At 40.4% G+C, this 19,969-nt stretch overlaps 1 protein-coding gene across 1 annotated transcript in view; it reads left to right on the top strand.

Annotated features, from left to right (window-relative positions):
• Positions 1-9,512: 9,512 nt before the first annotated feature.
• The window catches only part of GABRB1 (gamma-aminobutyric acid type A receptor subunit beta1), a 107,387-nt gene continuing 96,930 nt past the window's right edge, over positions 9,513-19,969 (top strand). Inside the window, exons 1-3 of the mRNA XM_059844893.1 lie at positions 9,513-9,592; positions 9,679-9,770; positions 9,849-9,916. Coding sequence (XP_059700876.1) covers positions 9,513-9,592; positions 9,679-9,770; positions 9,849-9,916 — 240 coding nt within the window. The remainder of the gene's footprint in view (positions 9,593-9,678; positions 9,771-9,848; positions 9,917-19,969) is intronic.

Raw genomic sequence — 19,969 nt, 5'->3', positions numbered from 1 at the left:
TGAAGGCTTTAATTAGTTCAAATGCCCACAGGGAATTAAAAACATATAGAAATACTAAGTATTATTACCAAATAGGTCAGTATTTAACCAATACCCATGTCCTTAGTAGTTTAGACATTGTGTCAACTTTGTGTCTTATTTCAGATGTTTAATACATAATCAGCTTTCTAAATATTTCTCTGCTGGACACAGATATGAGAGTACATGAGATTAACACTCTCTGAGCAATACCCTGTCTTTGTGAGCAGGCCTCCACCATCATCTCCCTCACCTCTTAGCACACTCAGACATGACAAATTCTGACATGACAACTTCCACTGCTGATGGTAAAAATGAGTGGGTGGAAAATCCAAGGGACAAAAAGGAAGCTGAATATTTAAGAGACAAATACACAATTCCAGGAGGCAGACTTCACAAGATTATTGGTTTTAAGAGGATGGATGAGGTGCTGTTGCTGTCTTATTAACCCAATATCTTGGGTTAATAGGATCTTTTTTTACCCAAGACAGTCTTTTCTTACCCTTATCTTTCTTCGTGATCTTTTCCTTACCCAAGAAGTAAAAATCTTCCTTGACTCATGTATGGTTTAGATACTAGGGTCAGTTAGGTCCTGCTCCAAAACTCACTGAAGTAAACAAAAACCCCGCCACCCATGCAGATGATTCTAAATCAGAACAAGATAGCATTTTTAATTCTGAGTTCTTTATTTACTATAGTGTTGGGTTTTTCTCGATATTTAAAATACTTTGTTTTATTATAGCCTCATTATTGCAGTTTAATCCTCTTATACAAATTTTCTAATTCCTCAGTTTCCTTTCTGACGACAGACAGGCAACACTTTGCTTTCTCAAAGGGGGGTGAAAGGAATTTGACTTGTCTGCCACTCATGTGGCCTAGCATCTCTCAGTGAAACACATTTTGCAGATTTTCTGAAATTAAAACCTTGATAATTTCCTGAGCTGAAGTAAAAAATAAGCCTTAATATACCAGGTGAAGGGAGAGAAACACTTTGAATCAAAGAACAAGCCACTTAAAGAGGCACTTAGCAGGACAAAGAAGACACAAAAATGAGGTTGAGAATATGAGAAGTCAACTCATGTGAAGGATTGCAAAATCAACATTTACAGTAGGAAAAGATGAGAGAAAAAGGTTTCCAAATCATTAATACATTGCTATTTGTTCTTTTGGCCTCTTCTGCACACAAAACTTAATCTTCTTTCAACCTCTATTCACTTCTGTCCCAAAATGGTACTAAAAACTGTCTGAAGCTAATACTGACATCACACAAATGCTTGATGCTGCTCAAGAGAAGCTCAAGGGAACAAGGGGATGCTCCTGCATCCCTTATCTCACATTTTACTGCTTCCTGAGCTTTAACATGCTGCTCATTGCTCTAAAAGAGAAGTCACAATGGTTTCACCCTCTGAGCTGGGTTTGAGAGCAGCCATAAAAAGTTCAGTCTTTTCCAAAATGTATGAAAAGTGAATAAAGCAACACCCCATGCTGTTGAACCATCCCCCCTGAACACCTCTTCTCAGAGCAGTTATCCATGGGAGCATCCTTGTGCCCCTGTGCCTGCCACTGCAGTGGGAAGAGATATCAATCGTGGTTAAAAAACCACTAAAGCATCCCACTTCTGTGATCTGGCTGAGGAACATCTTTGCCAGTACTCTGTCTTTGTGTTCAATTTCCTTTTTTCTTCAAATTCTTAACTTTGCACTTATTTCAGCCTTTATTTTAAGGTTCTTTTTCAACCTTTCTCTTTAGTTAAAAGCAGCTAAAATGACAGGGCACAATCCATTTCTCAGTATATGGAGCACTTCCAGTGACTGCTGCCAGCCCACATGACACATATAAATCATGGATTTTAGACCTGCACCCCTACATCACTTAAAGAGAGAAGTAAAATTACTTGTTGTCTTACACTTCCCTGATGACAAAGTGACTCTCAGCAGAAGAGATTCACACGTGCTCTTTATTTCAGCAAGCCAGAAGCATCTGTCTCACTCTTCAAATGTGTTCCTGAGGCAAGAAAGGAGTGTGCAAGCAGCTGGTGTGTAGGACTATTGCATTTGTTAAAGTCATGCCCACTTTGTTTTCCCCTAGCGTAGGTATGACTGTGCATGGTGGCACCTAATGCTGTCATTTTCACGGCTGTAAGTTGACAACAGAATTCCTGGGGAATTTACCATCATCGAAGAAAACAGCTTGCAAGTTTTCAGTCTGGCAAGTTTTATTGTTATATTATGCTCTTTACATAAAACTCACTCTTAAATGTGAGAGGTGACATATTTGTAAACATATTCTTGAAATACAATGCAAATTTTTCTTATTGTCACCACCATCTTTGGAAGCAGCAAACGACCTTGATAATGGTGGAAATATAAAATGCCTACCTTTCATGAGGCAGGTGCAACAGCAAGATAAAGAACTGTTTCTGTTTGTGATGCCCATTATTGACTCCGTTCAAGCTTTTCCATTTTAGGGTTTTAACATATATAGGCACAACCTACATATTGTTAAAAAACAAGTACTATAAAATCTCAACCAAAATGTCTGTTTCCCTTCTTACTGAACTTGGCTGTTTGAGGAGTATGTGATTTGGAGTCTGGGTCTTCAGTGCACTAAGAATACTTTTGGGTAGATTTAATTTTAAAACTGGAAGTGGTGGCCAATAGAAAAGGCCTGTGTTCAGCACCAGTTTTCATCACAAATCAGATTTAAGTCAAAAGCCCAAAACTCTTAATGTAAAACTAGCTTTGAGGAACAACTAGCCAGGATCTTCAACGTTCTCAGCAATATAGTATACCAAATAAGCAGAGGCTGCTGGAGATTAAAAAGGAACTGGAACTACCATTTCTATGGAAGAATTATAAACCCGAAGAAGAGGCAAAAAGCTATGTTACCACCCTTTAGATCCACAAAATACTTGAAATTAGTAGGGGAAGCTGAGTAGCCTACCTCCTGCTCAACTGCAGAGCCAAGCTCACTTTCCTCTCTGAGATGCATTAACCTCAAAGACAGACCAGGTTGCTCAGGAGTATTTTTTAATTCAAAAATTCTTGAGAGTACATAATGCAAAAAATGTATATTTCTCAAATAAAATTTCATTTTGATCCAGTTTTTACTTAGTTCTTCCTGAGAAAGGAATTCTCTGAGCTGTACAATTATGGAAGATATCTCCAGAGAAATTGCATATGTGACTAAATTCAGCTATTCTATCTCCTTATTGCTAGAAGAAAACAAGCTGGGCTCTTGTTTACATGACTCACATTCACAAGTGTTTGTAGTGAGTGCATCACATCACTGAAATGGGAGAAAGAGACACATTGCATTCTAGTGGCTCTGTGTGGTAAAATACTTATGTATGAGTGTGAGAATACTAATGCTTGAGTCTGAGAATAATACTCATAACCTGATAATTTTAATAGGGATTTGCAGTGAGCTGCTTCCGAAAACAATGTCAAGGCAAAGCTAGGTTAAATTAATCCATTTATCCAAAAAATAATTTTTGAGCCATTCAACTAAAAGTGTTTAGTTTCTTATGCTAAAAAAACAAAACAAAACAAAACAAAACAAAAAAAACAAACCAACCAAAAACTGCACAAACCAAGACAGGAGCAGGCCTAAAAAGCATAGAAGCAAAGTTCTCAATCCTACAAATCTAAAAGCACCTTGCCACAGTATGCATCAGACTCTTAAAGCCAAGGGAGCTGCTTGTAATCAAAAGGTATACATGTGCTCAATTTCTCCAGGATAAAACATCAGGTGTTAACTCTTGCTATTCTGCTTCTGACATATTGCCACTACTGAAAAAAATCAGCTTTTAGGAGCTGTTCAAAATGAAGCATCTGAAGTACCTTTAAAGAGAAATCAAAACAATACCATCCTTCATATGTCTCTGTTCTCTAAATACCTCCTTAAAACGAGCTTCTGTAGTGCTGCCATCAAACTGCCTTCCTTTTTCCAACAACACTTAAAATGACAGGCTCCTCGTAGTTAATATGTCTATAAAAACTATACAAATGCACACAGACTAACTGCTGCCTTCACATTCTTCGTGTCTGTCTGAACATTTGTGGCTTCTCTATCCTTATTTGCCCAGAATGGTTTGTTTTCTGAAACTAAAATTGTCTTTTTTTTTATAATCTCTATAGCAACTGGGACAAACACCTTAATCTTTAGCCCCCACTACTTCTCCTGAGCCAGAATCAGAGGATGAAGGAGCTTCTGATTCTTTCACAGATGGGATGAAGGACTTTGAAGCAAGGTTGCTTCCCAGAGATGGTGAGGAGAGAGGACAAAGAAAATGTGCTGCTCTAGGGTTTTCTGTCATTAGGGATGCAGTACTGGGCATGCACATCTTGAGAGGAAGCAAATTCTGTAATGTTAAGAAAGGATGTTGAATGGTGGTCTAGACAGAAAAAAGCTGGGAAATCTAAAAAGTGATTTCAAATGAGTAGTACGTATGTTCAGCTGACATGTTAAAGTCTCACTAAATTATCCTGGCTATAGTTATTACAGGACAAAATCCTATAGCTCATATCTTCTCATTTTGACTATTAAAAGTGAGTAACTGATTCACAGTTTTGATATTTACTATTAATTCCTCAAAAGAACTGCCCTAAGCATTTTAAAGTCTTTTAAAACAAAGTAAAACATGCACTAGAAAGACCTTAATTGATCTTAACCAGGTGGAAAGAGAGGGATGAAAATGGAGCACAAAGCGGAACCTTTTATTTTCCTGAGATAAGAGTGAGGGCTTACTGAGAGGCCCAAAGGAAAGGGAAATAGGGTGAGGGTGAGGTGATCTCCTCAGTGTGTAGCAGTACCACACTGCCTACAGATCCCAGGAAAAAGCACAAGTCCAGCATGGCAGTCCTCAGCTCTTGTCGATAGCTTGCACAGCTTTGCTGCTGCACTGAAATCCCCAAGGCAAACTAAAAGTACTTCCAGCTTGCAGTTTTTTGTCATTTGAGAAGATGCTCACAAGCTCTATTTGACTTGAGGGACTGCTGTAGGTACAAAACAACAATAGTGCTATCCCTAAGCAGATGAAACAAGTGACCTATTTCGTTACCTGCCTCTTTACGTATAAATATGAACAAGGTTTGTTTTCTACCTGCCCAGGTAGTTATTTCACAATTCCAAGGTTTTACTTCATAGTTTTCAAATCCAACCATTCATCTCAATTGTTAAAAAAATTGATCTAAAATTTTGAATTAAAATTATTGATTTAATTACTGCAACATGTTGCCTGCTCAGTGCCAAGTAAAAAAAAAAAAGTGTACCCATCCTAATTCTCATTTTTCTTTCAGCTGTGTATGTAGTATGAAAAATCCACACAGCAGTTCCAATTGGACACAGATTAGGAGTATCCTGGGTCTGCAAGTCCTTATTTGCAGTTTCTCAAAACCTGTCAGTATCCCAATTATCATTTTCAGTCATCACCTCCACATACAAAGTATGAGGGACACAGCTCCCCATTTGTTTTGAGTAGAAGCACACTGACACCTTCTTTCATTCTACTTTTAAGGTACAAAATATCACTAGAGAGAGATTGCATAGTCATCATTTTTGCTTTTTATCTCCTTTATTTCTTAAAAACTTGTGGTCTTCCTGCCCATAGAGCTTATCTAGAAGGACACAGAAACAATCTCCAAATTTCCCTCTTTTTCAGTGATCTTGCTTTTTTTTTTTTTTTAATTAGCCAACATTATCTGAGCAAGACATAATCTTTGTATGATGTGCACTTTCTGGTGCCAAATTAAAATGAGCAGTGCAAAAAAGGTATTTAGTAAAGTGGAAACATTAATTTGTGTAAGAAAAAAGATACCATCCTGAAAGTTTAAACATAATGAAGGAAAAAAATGAACATTCATTTGGCCCAGGATAGTTTCTGCATCATGGTTTATGATATTATTATTTATCTTGCTTCTAGTAAGTATTTGACTTGTCTTAGAATATGAACAAAAAAAGTAATCGTTAATATCTTAGAACTAGTGGATTTCAATTATTTAGTTTATTAGTGCTTACATATGTCTAACCAATATGAAATTATTCTTCACCCAAAAGAATAATTTTGCCTTCTCTAACACAGACCAGAAAATATATTTTTTAAATCTTATTTACAAGCTGTATGTCTGCCTCATAGACCCTATACATACTAAACCCAGAGTAGAAATTATTGGGAAAGAAACTTGGCACTATCATTAGCAAGGGTTTCAAGAAAACTTATTGAACTGCAGTATGTGGAAATAATCATAAGAAAAAACGGTAAGAGCAGAAAATGAAGGCACCACAAGTGTTTGAAAACCAAACTGGGCTTGTTACAATGGAGTTACAGCTCCTGTAGGCTGTGAACTGACTGCATCCCCTGCACTGGTGTCACTAAACAGCACACATGGGTCAGGGTGGTAGCTCTGCCATGGGAGCTCATTCCACTGACGGAGTGGAAAGGAAAGGCAATAACAATAGAAATATTTAATTATTTGTGTGGAGACAGACACTTCCATGCAGCTGGGTTATTTCCAGTCTTATTAAAAAAACCACAGATTGATAATTGCATATCTCAGAGGTGAGAGAGAGTACTAAAAATATTGAAAACTAGTGCCAAAACTCTCCAGATTAAGCTCCTAGAACTTTGGACACTAAACAGCCTGATTTCCAAAACTTCAAATTAGCCATCTACTTAGTTGCCTGTATTCTGGGATGCTCAGCAAATTCCAAGATGCCCGAAAGCCATGCTGAGTACCCCCCAGGTTTCACTCAGCCTGGGCGTTTGAGCAAACCCTCTTGGAGTGGATGGAAAGACACACTGCTGTGTTTTGAAATCAATTTATTGACTGCAGAAGCAGCTGTCATTCGAAGCGCATGTCAAAAACAGATTACCAGATGTCTTGTCACCTGTAGAAGCTTTAGAAAATATTTGTAAACAATAATCATAATATTTGAGCATCAGCCCCTTCCCCATAGTCATTCATTTTGGATGTCTTTATTCTTTGCTCAAGGGGTTGTTGAAGAGATCCTGAAGCAAGAACTATGTCACATGGAGTGTTTTATCAAAATTATGTCAAAATTCTTCCACACTGGTGTCCTGGAAAAGCATACTATATTCTTCTAGAAACAGATGATCTGCAAAGAGAACAGAGCTTCCAAATTCTTAATTCATTGACTACTTCAGCTAGCAACATGTGTGAGAGTGGAAGTCCTGCTGATAATAATTTACCTTTTTCAGTCCTGAAAACAACAGAAAAGAGGTCTCAGATATGTTTCCATCATCCTTCCCACAGGGAAAGAGAAATCCTTCTCACCCCCTTTGCTCTGGCAGTGTAATGCCATGCAGCTCCTCCTTTGTATGGTTATTAAAAATACCATATAAATCTCTTTGTTCTCAAGCCCCTACTGCTGAGGGATCTGTTCAGTATTGTCTCTACACTGCAGAATATTTGCAGTTGTTTCAAAACCCAAGTTTAGAGCCTGGATGTCCCCAGTAATCAAGCTGTACAAAATGGAGTTGAATTTCAATAGTTTGGGTCTTATTTTTGGGATGTACAGTGGAGGAAGCTCGAGGCTGGTCTCCAGAAGCCAGGACAGCTTGGTTGGGAGAGCTCTCAGAGGAACCAGCACCAATAAGAACATCTTCATCCCTCCTGGAAGTACATTTGGTGGGCTGAGGCATCCCTGATTGCAGGAGACCTGCAGGACAGGCTTTGCTTGTGCCTTCTCAGACCAGATGGTAAGATCAGAAATTCACCTAGAACAGTTCAACCATTATTGGGCATTCAGTCCAGGGGCCAGACTACAGCTCATCTGAATTAAAACTGCCTGGAATGTGCAGCAGATTAAGTATTCTAATAGAATAAACCCCTGCACTTATGCCTCAAGACAGATTTTGGCAAGCCTTGAAGAGCAGTGGTCTCCCTTAAATACAGGCATAACTGACTTTCACATGGCTTATGACAAATCTAATGTAATGCTGCATACCATCAAGAAGTAAAATATATAGCTCTATGGTAAATCCTAATTCAGTGCTTCAAAAGACCCAGGTAACTTTGTGATGGCTGTGTGGGATACAACTCTAATTAAAGATACTATTTGGCAGACAGCTATAGGTAGGATTGGTAGGATTTCTTTTTTTTTTTTTTTTTTTAAAGCACTCTACTCAACCCACACCAATTAATTATAATTGAGCAAAACTCTTTCCAAACAGCAATCCTAAAGTACTCTCAAGTTAAGCTGGGAGGTCACATTTTTCAGCAGCTAATTACTGAACTAGGAGGAAAAGAAAAAAATATAAAATGCCTCAAAGAAAATAAAAAATATTTCTTATATACTGTTACAAAGAACTGATAAAATAATTATTTTCATAAATTTGTACAAGAGTGGTTGGAGAAAGCAGGTGTGAGATGAAGAACTCGATAGTAATCTCTCAGGAAGCATGTTGGGCTCCTTCTTCAAAAGAGATAAATTTTCATAGAAAAATGCATTGTTCAAAAATTTGTTCCAAAAGCTGCTCAAAACTATCACTGGAATGTGTGTCACAAACTATACCAATATTCCAGGATTTTTCAAGTATCGTGGCATATTTCAGCTACAAAAATCACCAAGTCTGCCATTTCTCAGAAACAAGTCTGCATGACGCTGTAGCAGACTCAAAAGCAGACTCAATACGTATCCCAAGGGCACCGCGCGCAGGGCTGTGAAGCGCGCAGAGGAGATGGGCTGAACCTGAAAGGGATAAATGTTATTTCTGCTGCGCTACGGTGCACTGAAAGCGAGCGGCACCGGCAAAGTCATGAACTATTCACAGGACTCCGATCAGTCACTGTGTAATGATGCACACGACAGGTCAGGTTACATTAGAGCATCGATTCCGAGAGTCTTAAAAAAGAAGAAGTTCTAAAGGCAAGATCAATGACATTGGTTAAAACATTGGAACTAAAGATCAGTTACCTGGGGCACCGCGGGTACCGCAGCGGGAGCGCCGAGCGCTCCGCGGGGCGCGCGCGTCCTGCCCAGCCTTCGCCACTCGGCAAAAGGCTACCTGCAGCAAAACGTGCCTTTCTGTCCGAATAGCCATGCCCCTTTCACTTCATGGCTAACATAACATCGAGGGGAATTTTCACGCCGAAGCGCCCTCAACAATCATTCACTGTCTCTTGACGGGAAGCCGGCGCTCCAGCGAGGGGGGGGCGCGCCCGGCTGTGGCAGCCCCTTCCCTGCGGCAGCTCGGGGGTCCCGGTCCCGCTGTGCCCCGCCAGCCGCGGGGCCCCGCCGGCCTCAGCGCTGCCGCGATACCTGTTGCGGCGCCGCGCCCTCGGTCCCGCTCCCTCAGCAGCCCGCGGCGGGCGCGGCCCGGCCGGGCCCGGGCGGCCGGGGCGGGCTGCGGGGCGCCCCGGGGCCGCGGCCCTCCGCTCCGCGCATGCGTCCCGCTCTCGGGAATTGGTTCTCCTCGCCGGTCCGCGCCAAGTTCCAGTCCGCGGCTGGTCCCCCGTGAGGCGGCGGCCGGGATGCGGGCGGCTGCGAGGCGGGCCGGTCCGCGGGCGCTGCTGCTGCCGCTGGCGCTGGCCGTGGCGTGCGCGGCGCGCAGGTGAGCGCCGCCGGGCTGCGGACGGAGGGAGGGAGACAGGCGGGCGCGGGGCCGCCTCCCTAACCCGCTTGTGCTTCTTCCTGCAGCGCCGACGGGCCCAGCAACATGTCCTACGTGAAGGAGACTGTGGACGGGCTGCTCCAAGGCTACGACATCCGCCTACGCCCGGACTTCGGAGGTGAGGCGCCCGCGGCCCCCCGACCCGCGCCCCGGCCCCCCCCAGGTGCGCTAACGCCGCCTCCCGCTCCCCCCGCAGGTCCGCCCGTGGATGTGGGCATGCGGATAGAGATCGCCAGCATCGACGTGGTCTCGGAAGTCAACATGGTGAGTGACCCTCGGGCCGGACCCCACGCCGCCCCTCCCGTGCGGGCGCTGCCGCCGCCGCGGGACCCGCGATGCGACCGGCCGGGAGCCTGGCTGCGCGGGGATGCGCGTACCGAGCCACAGCGATTGCCACAAAATAACCGAGCACGTCTCATTTGCTAGGAAAAGTTATTTGCGTTTTTGGGGGCATGTTGGCAGGCCTGCGGTGGCACTTCAGAAGAGCTCCCTGCCCTGGTCAGAATACCTACGGCAGGTTTGAGGTTCTGGGTCCCTCTTGCCCTGGTTTGCCCTTTGCGTAGTCAGCAGCTGCCGTCGGAAATGCTGAAGTCTCTTGAACTGTAGCAGCAGATGGCCAGATGTGAGTGTTTTCATGTTAAATTATTTAAAGAGTTAGACAGTTCACTTTGCATGCTAGTAGCCTTGAGTAAAAGGTGCAAAGAGAGAATAAGGACTTGTAGAAAATGCTCTCTTTCTTGTAGAAGGGAAAAAAATAACGACACTGCAGAATAAGTAAATAAGGATGCTTCCAGCTATCAGAATTGAAAGTCTCATAGCTACAGGTGTGAAACATACTGCATTTGATTTCAGTTCTCCTGCAGGAAGGAATGCTAATAGACAAGAGGTTTAAAGAGCAAAAATGTGACTTTAATGCCTGCCTCATTTGACAGCCTTTTCCCAGAAGAAGACAATGAATCAGTTGCAACTTTGGACGTTGTACAAAAACATGTTGAATTAGTCAGCATCATGGGCATTTTGCTCTCACTCTCTTTTCTTATGCTTGATCTCACTTGAAAATCTCAGTTGCTTCCTGTATGTAAGGGAACACCTACTTAGTTAAAAGAAGCTTAAAAACCTTACATTTCCATTCTGATCAGCTGTTTATTTCACTGGGTGATATTTGCTTGTTTGAAGTAATTTACCCAATGGTAGGGATTTCTTCCTTGGTATATTAGTTTATCGCTGTCATTAAAACAATCTCTTCATTGATTTTTTTTGGTTCGTTTTCATTCTTAGGGTTTTTTTCTGTTGTTTGTTATATGTATCACAGGTTCTGTTTGTGTGCTACTGTTTTATATGCTTATGTATATACATGGTAGAGTGGGCAGGAAACAGAATTTGTCATGTTGTGTATAGCATATCAAGGTCTGCAGACTGCTAATGCCACACAAAGACAACGCTTTGCAAGTTTCAGCTCCTGGTCTTCCTGTTGCTTTATTGTACTTGCAGGGAGGATCATGATGCAGACCATACAGATAAGGCTGAGGAAACAGAACACAGACATTATCAAAATAGTCAAAGAACAAATCTGCTCCAACTCCAAGCTATTTCTATGACACTATAGTGGGATTGCTGCTTTCACATCTGGAAAAAGCCAAACAGGGCAAAACACAAAAACACCTGTTCTGAAAAGTCCAAAACTTATCTTGTAAAGTCTCAACACCTGAAGTGCTGTTAATCTGTAGGGGGGTGGATGTGGCAGTTTCTGATGGCAGTCTCACAGGGCATTAATTGCGTTGCACCAGCTCTCAGCATTTCTTAGTTGCATCCTGTACCTGTCAAAGCTTTCTTCTCCATTCTAACACTTGCACAGCCTCTGGGAAAGAGAAGATATATGCTAAATGGATTCTTTCTATAATCTCTGTGTGTAGGGGGCAGCTTGACTAAAACTGGTCAAAAAGTAAGAAAATGTTTTCATTTCATAAAATGCCACGTCTCACAGTGGAAGCAAGCAACTGGTCCAAGCTGTAGCTGTAGCCATTCCTGAATGCAAAATATGGAGTCTCCATTCTGAATCAGTTTAAAAGGGCTTTGGTATCACAAGTGCTACCTCTACATACCTGTATCTAGTGTTCTGTGTTGCAAGGTCTTTATTATGTTGCTAGAGATTGTCTGCCTGGTTTTGGACAGTGATCAGTAATTTCATACATCATTGCAAAAACAAGGTGATTGATATCTTGGCATAAGAAGGAAAGGTTTTTTACCTAGTAAAATAATGCTTTCTTCTAGTACTTTATTTTATTTCTGAGAAATCACAGCCTTGAGAATCTTAATGTTGCAGTCACATGTAAGTCTTTAATTGTCTTTTCCTTTAAACCGTGTCTTATAGATTTTTTCAAAATTTTTTTAGTAACAACTACTGTTCAGTTGCTTCAGAGCCAGGAATGTTTTTCAGAAGATCTAAGTTTATAGTGTCCTCTGGCTATAGGACAGTTTTGTTGCTGAAGGAATGGGAGTAAGGAGAGCAATACCCTCATCATGTGAGGTCCTCCTGACAAGAGAGTCTGGTTGGATCCACCAGAGTTCTATCAGTCTCACCCTAGCAGTATTGGAGGGAATTGTCCTATCCCTTGGCTTTCCTCAGGAACATGAAAACTTTTGTCTAGAGTGATAGAGGCACACATTTCCAGTCATGGTGCCCACAGAGTTAAATTTTGTATTCCAGTCTCAATGCATAAATAAGAATAAAGATTATGTATGGAGGGAGAGAGAGGCTATGAAAGAGGTGCTCTCCTTTGGTGTGTTGGGTGAGACATGGTCATGGCTGTAGACTGTCTGCCATGTCAACAGGGTGATTTGTATGTCCAGTCCTGGGGTAAAAAGTTGAGATATAGGCAACAGAATTATTTTGAATTCTGTGAGCACCAATAGTAATAACTGTCTGTTCAAGCAGCTTGGCTGGTTGAAGTGGTTTGTTCTGATCTGTGACACTATTGTAAAATACTTTACTCAGTTAAGGAAGCAAGACTTGCACAATCTTGAAGTCAACTGTTTTATTTGACTTCAGATATATTGTCTTATGTTGATTTTTGCAGGTAATAATCTGAAGAGCTTGTCATACAACAAACAAGCAGGAGAAGTAGAATGTAAACATCCTAGTGACCATTGCCTGGTTCTAACCATGCTTCCTCCCTTGTGTACCATGAGATAAGTTTTAGTTTAGTTTTCCATCTGATTTTCACAGCCTTGCTACGGCAAGTGCAAGCATTTCACTTCCAAAGGCACAAGGTGACCTTTCTCCTTGTCTCAGTTAATAACTGTTGAGCTAATTTTCATTCATGACGGAGCTCCATAAGTATAATAGACATTTACATGAATATAGAGTTCATTAAGAACCATGCTATGACTAGATCTATTAAGCTGCTGTGATGTCTGGTTTACTCTGATGCCTTTATGTGGTTGGCAGAAGGTGCTGCTTGTACATCAAGAATAAACATGGGCAGAATGATTGGCAGTAATTAGTGTCATGCATTAGGGCATAACTAATAATGTATTTCTCTATCTACTAAGAAACAGTCAAGAGAAGTAACTGGACTTGAAAAAAATTCACATGCAGTACATGTTGTCATTTTCTCTAAAATGTGTTCCTTACTGAAGTAAAGGTGGTCAAACCTTTGTAATGGGCAAAAGATGTCATGTCCTAAAGTTTAAAAAAAAAGGCATATGATAAAGAACCTTTTATAGAGTAGTTGAAAAAGACACCTAAGGTGAAAGAAAAAAAAAAGGAAAAAAATCCCTTTATTTTATATTGGGAACACTGTTCCTGACCTACCATACTGATTATACACTGATGATGATGTAATTTCTGCAATCACAGACTGAAGGTTTCATGTCCCAGCAAAAAGAGGTAAATAAAATCATGGAAAGAATGTATAATTCTTTAGCTTCTCTAAAATTGTATTCAAGGTTCTTACATTTATCTAATCTCCCAAATGAGCTACAAATCTTGCAGAGATTAGTTTATTTAACATCCCAACCTGTTGGGTAATGTCTTTTTGCCCCAGAAAGAATTTATATAGCTTAAACCGCTGACTTTTTGTATACTTTTTGTAAAGTTGATAATTAAATAAGCCAACTGCATAAACATATATGTATTTATTATGTATGTATGTATGTATGTATGTGACTATCTATACACAAACAGAAGTTTTCCAGTTTGCCACAGAAGCATCCAGGGCCTAGAAGAGCAAAAGCCTTCCCCTTACTTTAGGGCTGATGTTAGCCCAGGTGGCTGTGGCATCCTACAGTCTTAGATGTTTAGCTGAGAGAATCTGAATCTGTGGGCTTAAACACTTGAGCTGGGTAATGCTTAGAACCAAGGCACTGAAAGTTTGACCATTTATCCTAGCAGACCACTGCTCGTGCATTACACCCCAGCTCCAGAAATGGTAGAAGGACTTCCTGTGCATGGATGGAGATTATACACTTTTTGCAGATTGAGAAAGACTTAAGCTGTGTTTACTGGAGTAGCCAGAATTTCACACATCTTATTCCTCCTTTCTGTCTTAATTAGGTATCTGAGAACTTAGCATGGTGGCTGTTGTGAATCTCAACATGGGAAATAAATCCTAGGGAACCAAACTGGCATTATGAGCCCCATCTCATGCCTCTTTGCAACACAGCAGCCAAGTCTCATTTTTTGTAATCGTAAGCCTGGTTTGTATTGAACTAAAATGTCAAAAATTCCTTTAGCTCCAGTCAGTGTGGAAACACAAATGATAATAAATGGTCCTTGGTCTAAATATATTTATCAGAAGATGTTCAAATAAAACTAATTAGATTAAACTATTTTTTTTTCTGAAAATTCATAAAGCCTAACAATTGTTAATGAAAATTTACTTAGCTGTAGTGCAGAAGAAGAAAAGGAGAAATACTTTTTTGTTATATAGCAACTGTCCTAAAGAGCATGAAGGAGATGCAGGGACACTTTAATATTAATAAGAATGTTCAGTAACTGATTTTATTTTTTTTTCATCAAATATGGAAAAACTAGTCAAGTAATAATACGTAAAGGCCAGATCACTTCATCACTGTCTGTTCTGAACAGGAGTAATTATATTAGAGAGTGAAATGTGGAATGAATGTAGAAATGGGCAGCTTGAGGTTAAATGACTGGGTCACTGTTAGTGAATGTTTTGTTGGATTGTTTTTGATTTGACAAGAATAAGCATTTATTCAACAAAATTGATAAACAGGCAAAACTTATAAAGCAATAATGTGAATGTTGTCTCATATGATCCAGAAATCTGATATATCTTAATTTTTCAAACGTTGAACAAAATTGAGACCAGCTTCAGGGTTGATATAAGCTGTAGTCCACATTTTCTTTTCAGGCTGGCAGGCACAATACTTTTCTGATTTCAAGGCTCAGACAAACTACCTGTGAATGCCCTTTAGAAAATATGTATTTCTTTTGTCTAATGTTAAACTCACAGTTCTCCACAAATGCAACTCTCCTGACTCCCACAATCAAGAGTTAATCATATCGTAATGGCGCCTATGAAATTAAAGGGGTGACACCCTCCCCTTTAATAGTGGAAGCTTTGGCACCCAGTTTGGGGTGTGTAGGATTTCATTAAATAAGGGGTATGCCTGTAAAGAGACAGGCTTTTTAGTTGTGTGGAAGGGAAAATGAAAGGATTTCCCCAGCACTGCCTGTTTAGTGTACAACATGGTTGTGCTGTGACCACTGGAAACATCCAGCTGGTGATCTGTTACTGTGCACAAGTCCTGCAGTTCAGTGGTACAAACCTTTGGAAACATTCGGTGCCAAGTTGTTGTGTAATAATGGAACACAAATTATTAACTCAAAAAGACCCATTCTCCTAAATTAACTTATTTCTAATAAAATAAAAATCCATAAAATTAAATTTCATGTTTCTTTTCTTGTGTGCAGGACAGGACAAGTGCTTATTTAAAAGCTTTCACATTTTCCACAATTGCATTTTCCTTTTACTTCTGATTTTGGATTTTACATCTGACTTCTGAAAGAGAGTATCAGAACCTTCCAAACTAAGAATTCTTCATAAGGAAATTCAAGGCATGCAATCCAAAAGCCTCCAAAACACAGTCCTTTTTTTTTTTTTTAAATCAGCTTTACTTAGTACTCTATTGCTTGAAAAGTTCCATACCTCCTCTAGGCCATAGTATCATAATTACCTACCAGCTGCAGCTCATTACAGACCTGAAGCTGAAGCTCTGCAACCAAGAGAGGGAACACTCAGACCACTAGTTCACCCTGAGGTGGGAAAAGAAAGAGGAACCTCAGTGGAGGAATAGTGACAACCTGAAAAGCTATTATTAGAAAGACCTGTTCCTGTTCACAGGATGCCAGGTATTCTGTGACAGCAGCTCAAACTGTTAAATCAAGCCCAGAGATTGCCTTAATTCAGAGGTATCCCCAACCGGTGTGTTTTGTTGATCACTGTATTCCAAACAGCAGCTGCTTGGGAGAATTCTCAGTAGTTTTTTATCTCCCATCCATCTTGAGTGTGCTGGACTTTAAAGCATCAGTAAAGGCCGAAAAATAACTATAAGGTCTTCTGGCAGGTGTTGAAAAGTAGCCAAGATGGCTACTTGAAAGATTTTATACTTTAATGCTCTTTGAGACTCCTTATTTTGTTCTAGAAAGAGAACCCAGAATCTCAAGGTATTCACTTTCATGCTTGTACAATTCTCTCGCATAAAAATTGCCTGTAACTCTGGCAGTTCTCCAAAAAACATATTAAAATGAAATTATTTCCACCCCAAAGGCTAAACTACTGCAAATATTCTCACAAGGAAATTGGTCGTAGGAGTCACTGAATAATCTAGCAGAATAACACCAGATAATGCAGTTGATTCTTTCTTTAAGCAATAACTGTGTTAAGGTTTACGTGGGATGGAAAATGTAGATCAGATTCCTTGCCTATCAACTTTTACAATAACCTTGCAAGATTAAATGGTTGCTTTTGGCCAAAGCAGTGTCACACTGAGGTTGGCTTCATCCCCTGCTGGAGCAAATCCTTAATGGTTTATGTCATGAGCTAAGGAAAGGTAATTTAAAGGATTCAAAGGCAGCTTCTAGAAAGCTGCATTATCACTCAGACATCCACCTTATAACAAGATTGACTTGTATGGTTTTAAATGCTCACGTTATAGTACATAGTTTCAAAGCATAGATTAATGATTTCAGACTGCCAAACTTAATTAAAGGTTGGAATAAATGTGTTCCATTAAAACTCATCAATCCATTTGACTGAGATGGAAGAATTTCAGTCATGTCTTTTTTAATTGCCTGTAGAGAGAACTGAAGAGTTAGCAAAGTTAAAACTCTTGAAACACATAAACGGTGTCTAAATATTATGCAGGATCTTAATCATATTAAAAGAGGAATGAAGTTAATTTTGTAGCATAATTTTAACTTGAAGAGCCTCATAAGTGACTGAAGTAATAAAAGCAGAAGTTAATGGCATGTAGATGTGTTTGTGCTTGTGTATCTCAGAAGCTTCTGTAAGCACTAATTATTGCAGTGCATTGAGGAGTGCTGTCCCATCCAAGTGGACTAGATGCTGATAGTCCCATGTTGTCAATGAATATGCTCACCGATAAAATTTCTTGCACCACTAAAATGAAGTACATAATATCTCCACCAGCTCAACATTTTACTCAGCAGCTTGCAGGAGCAGTTCAACTCTCCAGTTTACATAATTTTTAAACCTGTGTTTCTTTATAATTTTCTCTTCAACAGCATGAGAGAATAACCAAGTCTGGAGTGATACCATCCCCTCCTGTGTTTTTCGTTATGATTTATCCTTTCCTTAATCAGTGGTTTTTTTTGTAAACCGTTAACTGATCAAAATAATACACTGGTCAAGGAGGGAAATGGATGAGGTTCGGAGGCTTCATTCACATTAGCACATTTCACAGGCAGTGCAGCTTTGTCTCTGGTTTTCTATGAAGGGAAAAAAACATGGGATTGACAGCCACCTGTAAATTCTGAAGTTAAATATTAATCTGCAGATGATTCTGACATACTACTCGGGCAAGCTTATTAACTGGGTTTATTGTGGAACCTCATGGTTTCAATGACTTTTGCACAGTTTCTGTTTGGAAATCCAGACACCAGTGGTGCTCCAGATCATAGAGAACAAGTGAGTGGAAGTGGCGTTGCTGAGGACAACCTGTTGTGCCAGGGAATGGCATCAGGGCCTGGCTTGGCAGGAAAGGACTGCTGGCTCAGCAGGGACCCTGCTGATCTCACTGCTGCTCTGCAGGGCCCATCAGGTCAAGCTGCTGTCATGACAGATGGCTAATTCTTTTCAACAGATTTGAAACAGCAATACTGTGGTAGATTATTTTTTATAGTTTTATATTTTTTCTATTTAGAACCTTTTATAATGTAGGCAATATTTTTTATGAATTGCATAGTTGTTTTTTTTGTTCCAAGGATGTTTGTGGGTCTAGAAGGAACTTGAAATAAAGCAATTGTTGTGCTGTTTTTTTCTCATCTAAGTGATTATAGTAATGAAGAATTCAGCCTAGTGTTATGGAAAGGAATTTAAAAATAAGGAGTTTTGTACTTAAAACATTATGAATCTGTAAACTCATTAGTATGCCTAATTTTGCAATTTTTAGTCCAAAAAAATGGAAAGTCGGTATTTCATGTAACTTCCAGTAAACAGAAGTGATCAGTACAGCATGTTGCAATATCCAAGAACTCTGGAGCAAAAAGCTGGACAAATTTTATGCAACAGCAAGCCAAATGCAATTTTGAACCAATACATTTCAGTTGAAATATTTTATTAGCTAAGATTTATATTTGTCCATGTGCTCTTGAGTCAAGAAAAATATATTTGACATCTTGGTAGGGGAAAAGATTGCTCCCATTTATTAGCTGTTCTTCCACTTTGGAATATCAGCTCCAAATGGCTTCTCTGGAGTACATGAAGCATTGGCATGCTCGGCTCACCTTGTTCATTGGTTCGTTCCTCTGAAAATCAGTGAAGTTGCATCAGTAATGAGTCAAACCAACCTTATTCAAGATGATTATACTTTCCTGCAATAACTGCATTTTCTTGGAAAAAATTTTGCCGGTAATGTGTAAACTCAAGACAAACTGTTCTGAATGCACACAGACATCAAGAAAAACTTTTTTTAATGCTTAATTATTATGATGATGCTTCTAAGAAGCAAAATGCAAAAAAGAATGAAAATGAGCAATTGAGAAAAAAACCAAGAAGCCCGTTACCCTCATGAGAATATATTCTCTGTCATTGTGGAGTCTTGGCTTGCAGACAGCTTGGTTTTCCTTGAAGCATCTTTACTGTTTTCCTGCTGCTGTATTCATGAGTCCTAGCCTAGTGTTTAAATTAAGGGTTGGAGCAATCCTCAGTATCAACACAGGCTGGGGGATGAACAGATCAAGAGCAGCCCTATTGAGAAGGATTTGGGGGTGCTGTTTGGTGACAGGCTGGACATGACTCAAGCATGAGCACTCACAGCCCAGAAAGCCAAACATGTCCTGGGCTGCATCCAGAACACTGTGGCCAGGGGGACAGGCAGGGGATTCTGCCCCTCTGCTCTGCTCTGCTCTGCTCTGCTCTGCTCTGCTCTGCTCTGGTGAGACCCTGCCTGGGGTGCTGTGTCCAGCTCTGGGGTCCCCAGCACAGGAAGGACATGGACTTGTTGAAGCAAGTCCAGAGGAGGCCACCAAGATGGTTAGAGGGATGAAGCAGCTCTCATATGAAGAATTGGGATTGTTTAGCCTGGAGAAGACACCGAGGTAACCTAATTGCAGCCTTCCAGTCCCTAAAGCAGCCTACAAGAAAGATGGAGGGTGACTTTTTACAAGGTCATGTAGTGACAGGACAATGGTTAATGGCTTCAAACAAAAAGAGAATAGGTTTAGATTAGATATTAGGAAGACATTCTTTACTGTGAGGGTGGTAAGGCACTGGAATAGGTTGCCCAGAGAAGTTGTGGATGCTCCATCCCTGGAAGTGTCCAAGGCCAGATTTTATGGGACTCTGAGCAACCTGGTCTAGTGAAGGCTGTCCCTGTCTATGGCAGGGAGGTTGGAGCTAGGTGATCTTGTCCCTTCCAGCCATAACAATTCTATGATGGTACAATTTAAATGTTGGTATAAGAAGCTATCAGGTCTTTCCAAGAGTAATCTGAGACCTCAGTCTTCTTAGTCTATGCTGATCCAGATCCAGTGAATACAGCATGAGCATGAAGAACTACTTATGCATCTTCTTTTTTATTATTCATACCCACAACCACATCATCAGAATG

Source organism: Haemorhous mexicanus, chromosome 4, assembly GCF_027477595.1.
Source record: "Haemorhous mexicanus isolate bHaeMex1 chromosome 4, bHaeMex1.pri, whole genome shotgun sequence".
Taxonomy (NCBI): domain Eukaryota; kingdom Metazoa; phylum Chordata; class Aves; order Passeriformes; family Fringillidae; genus Haemorhous; species Haemorhous mexicanus.
This window is presented reverse-complemented; position numbering and strand designations above follow the sequence as displayed.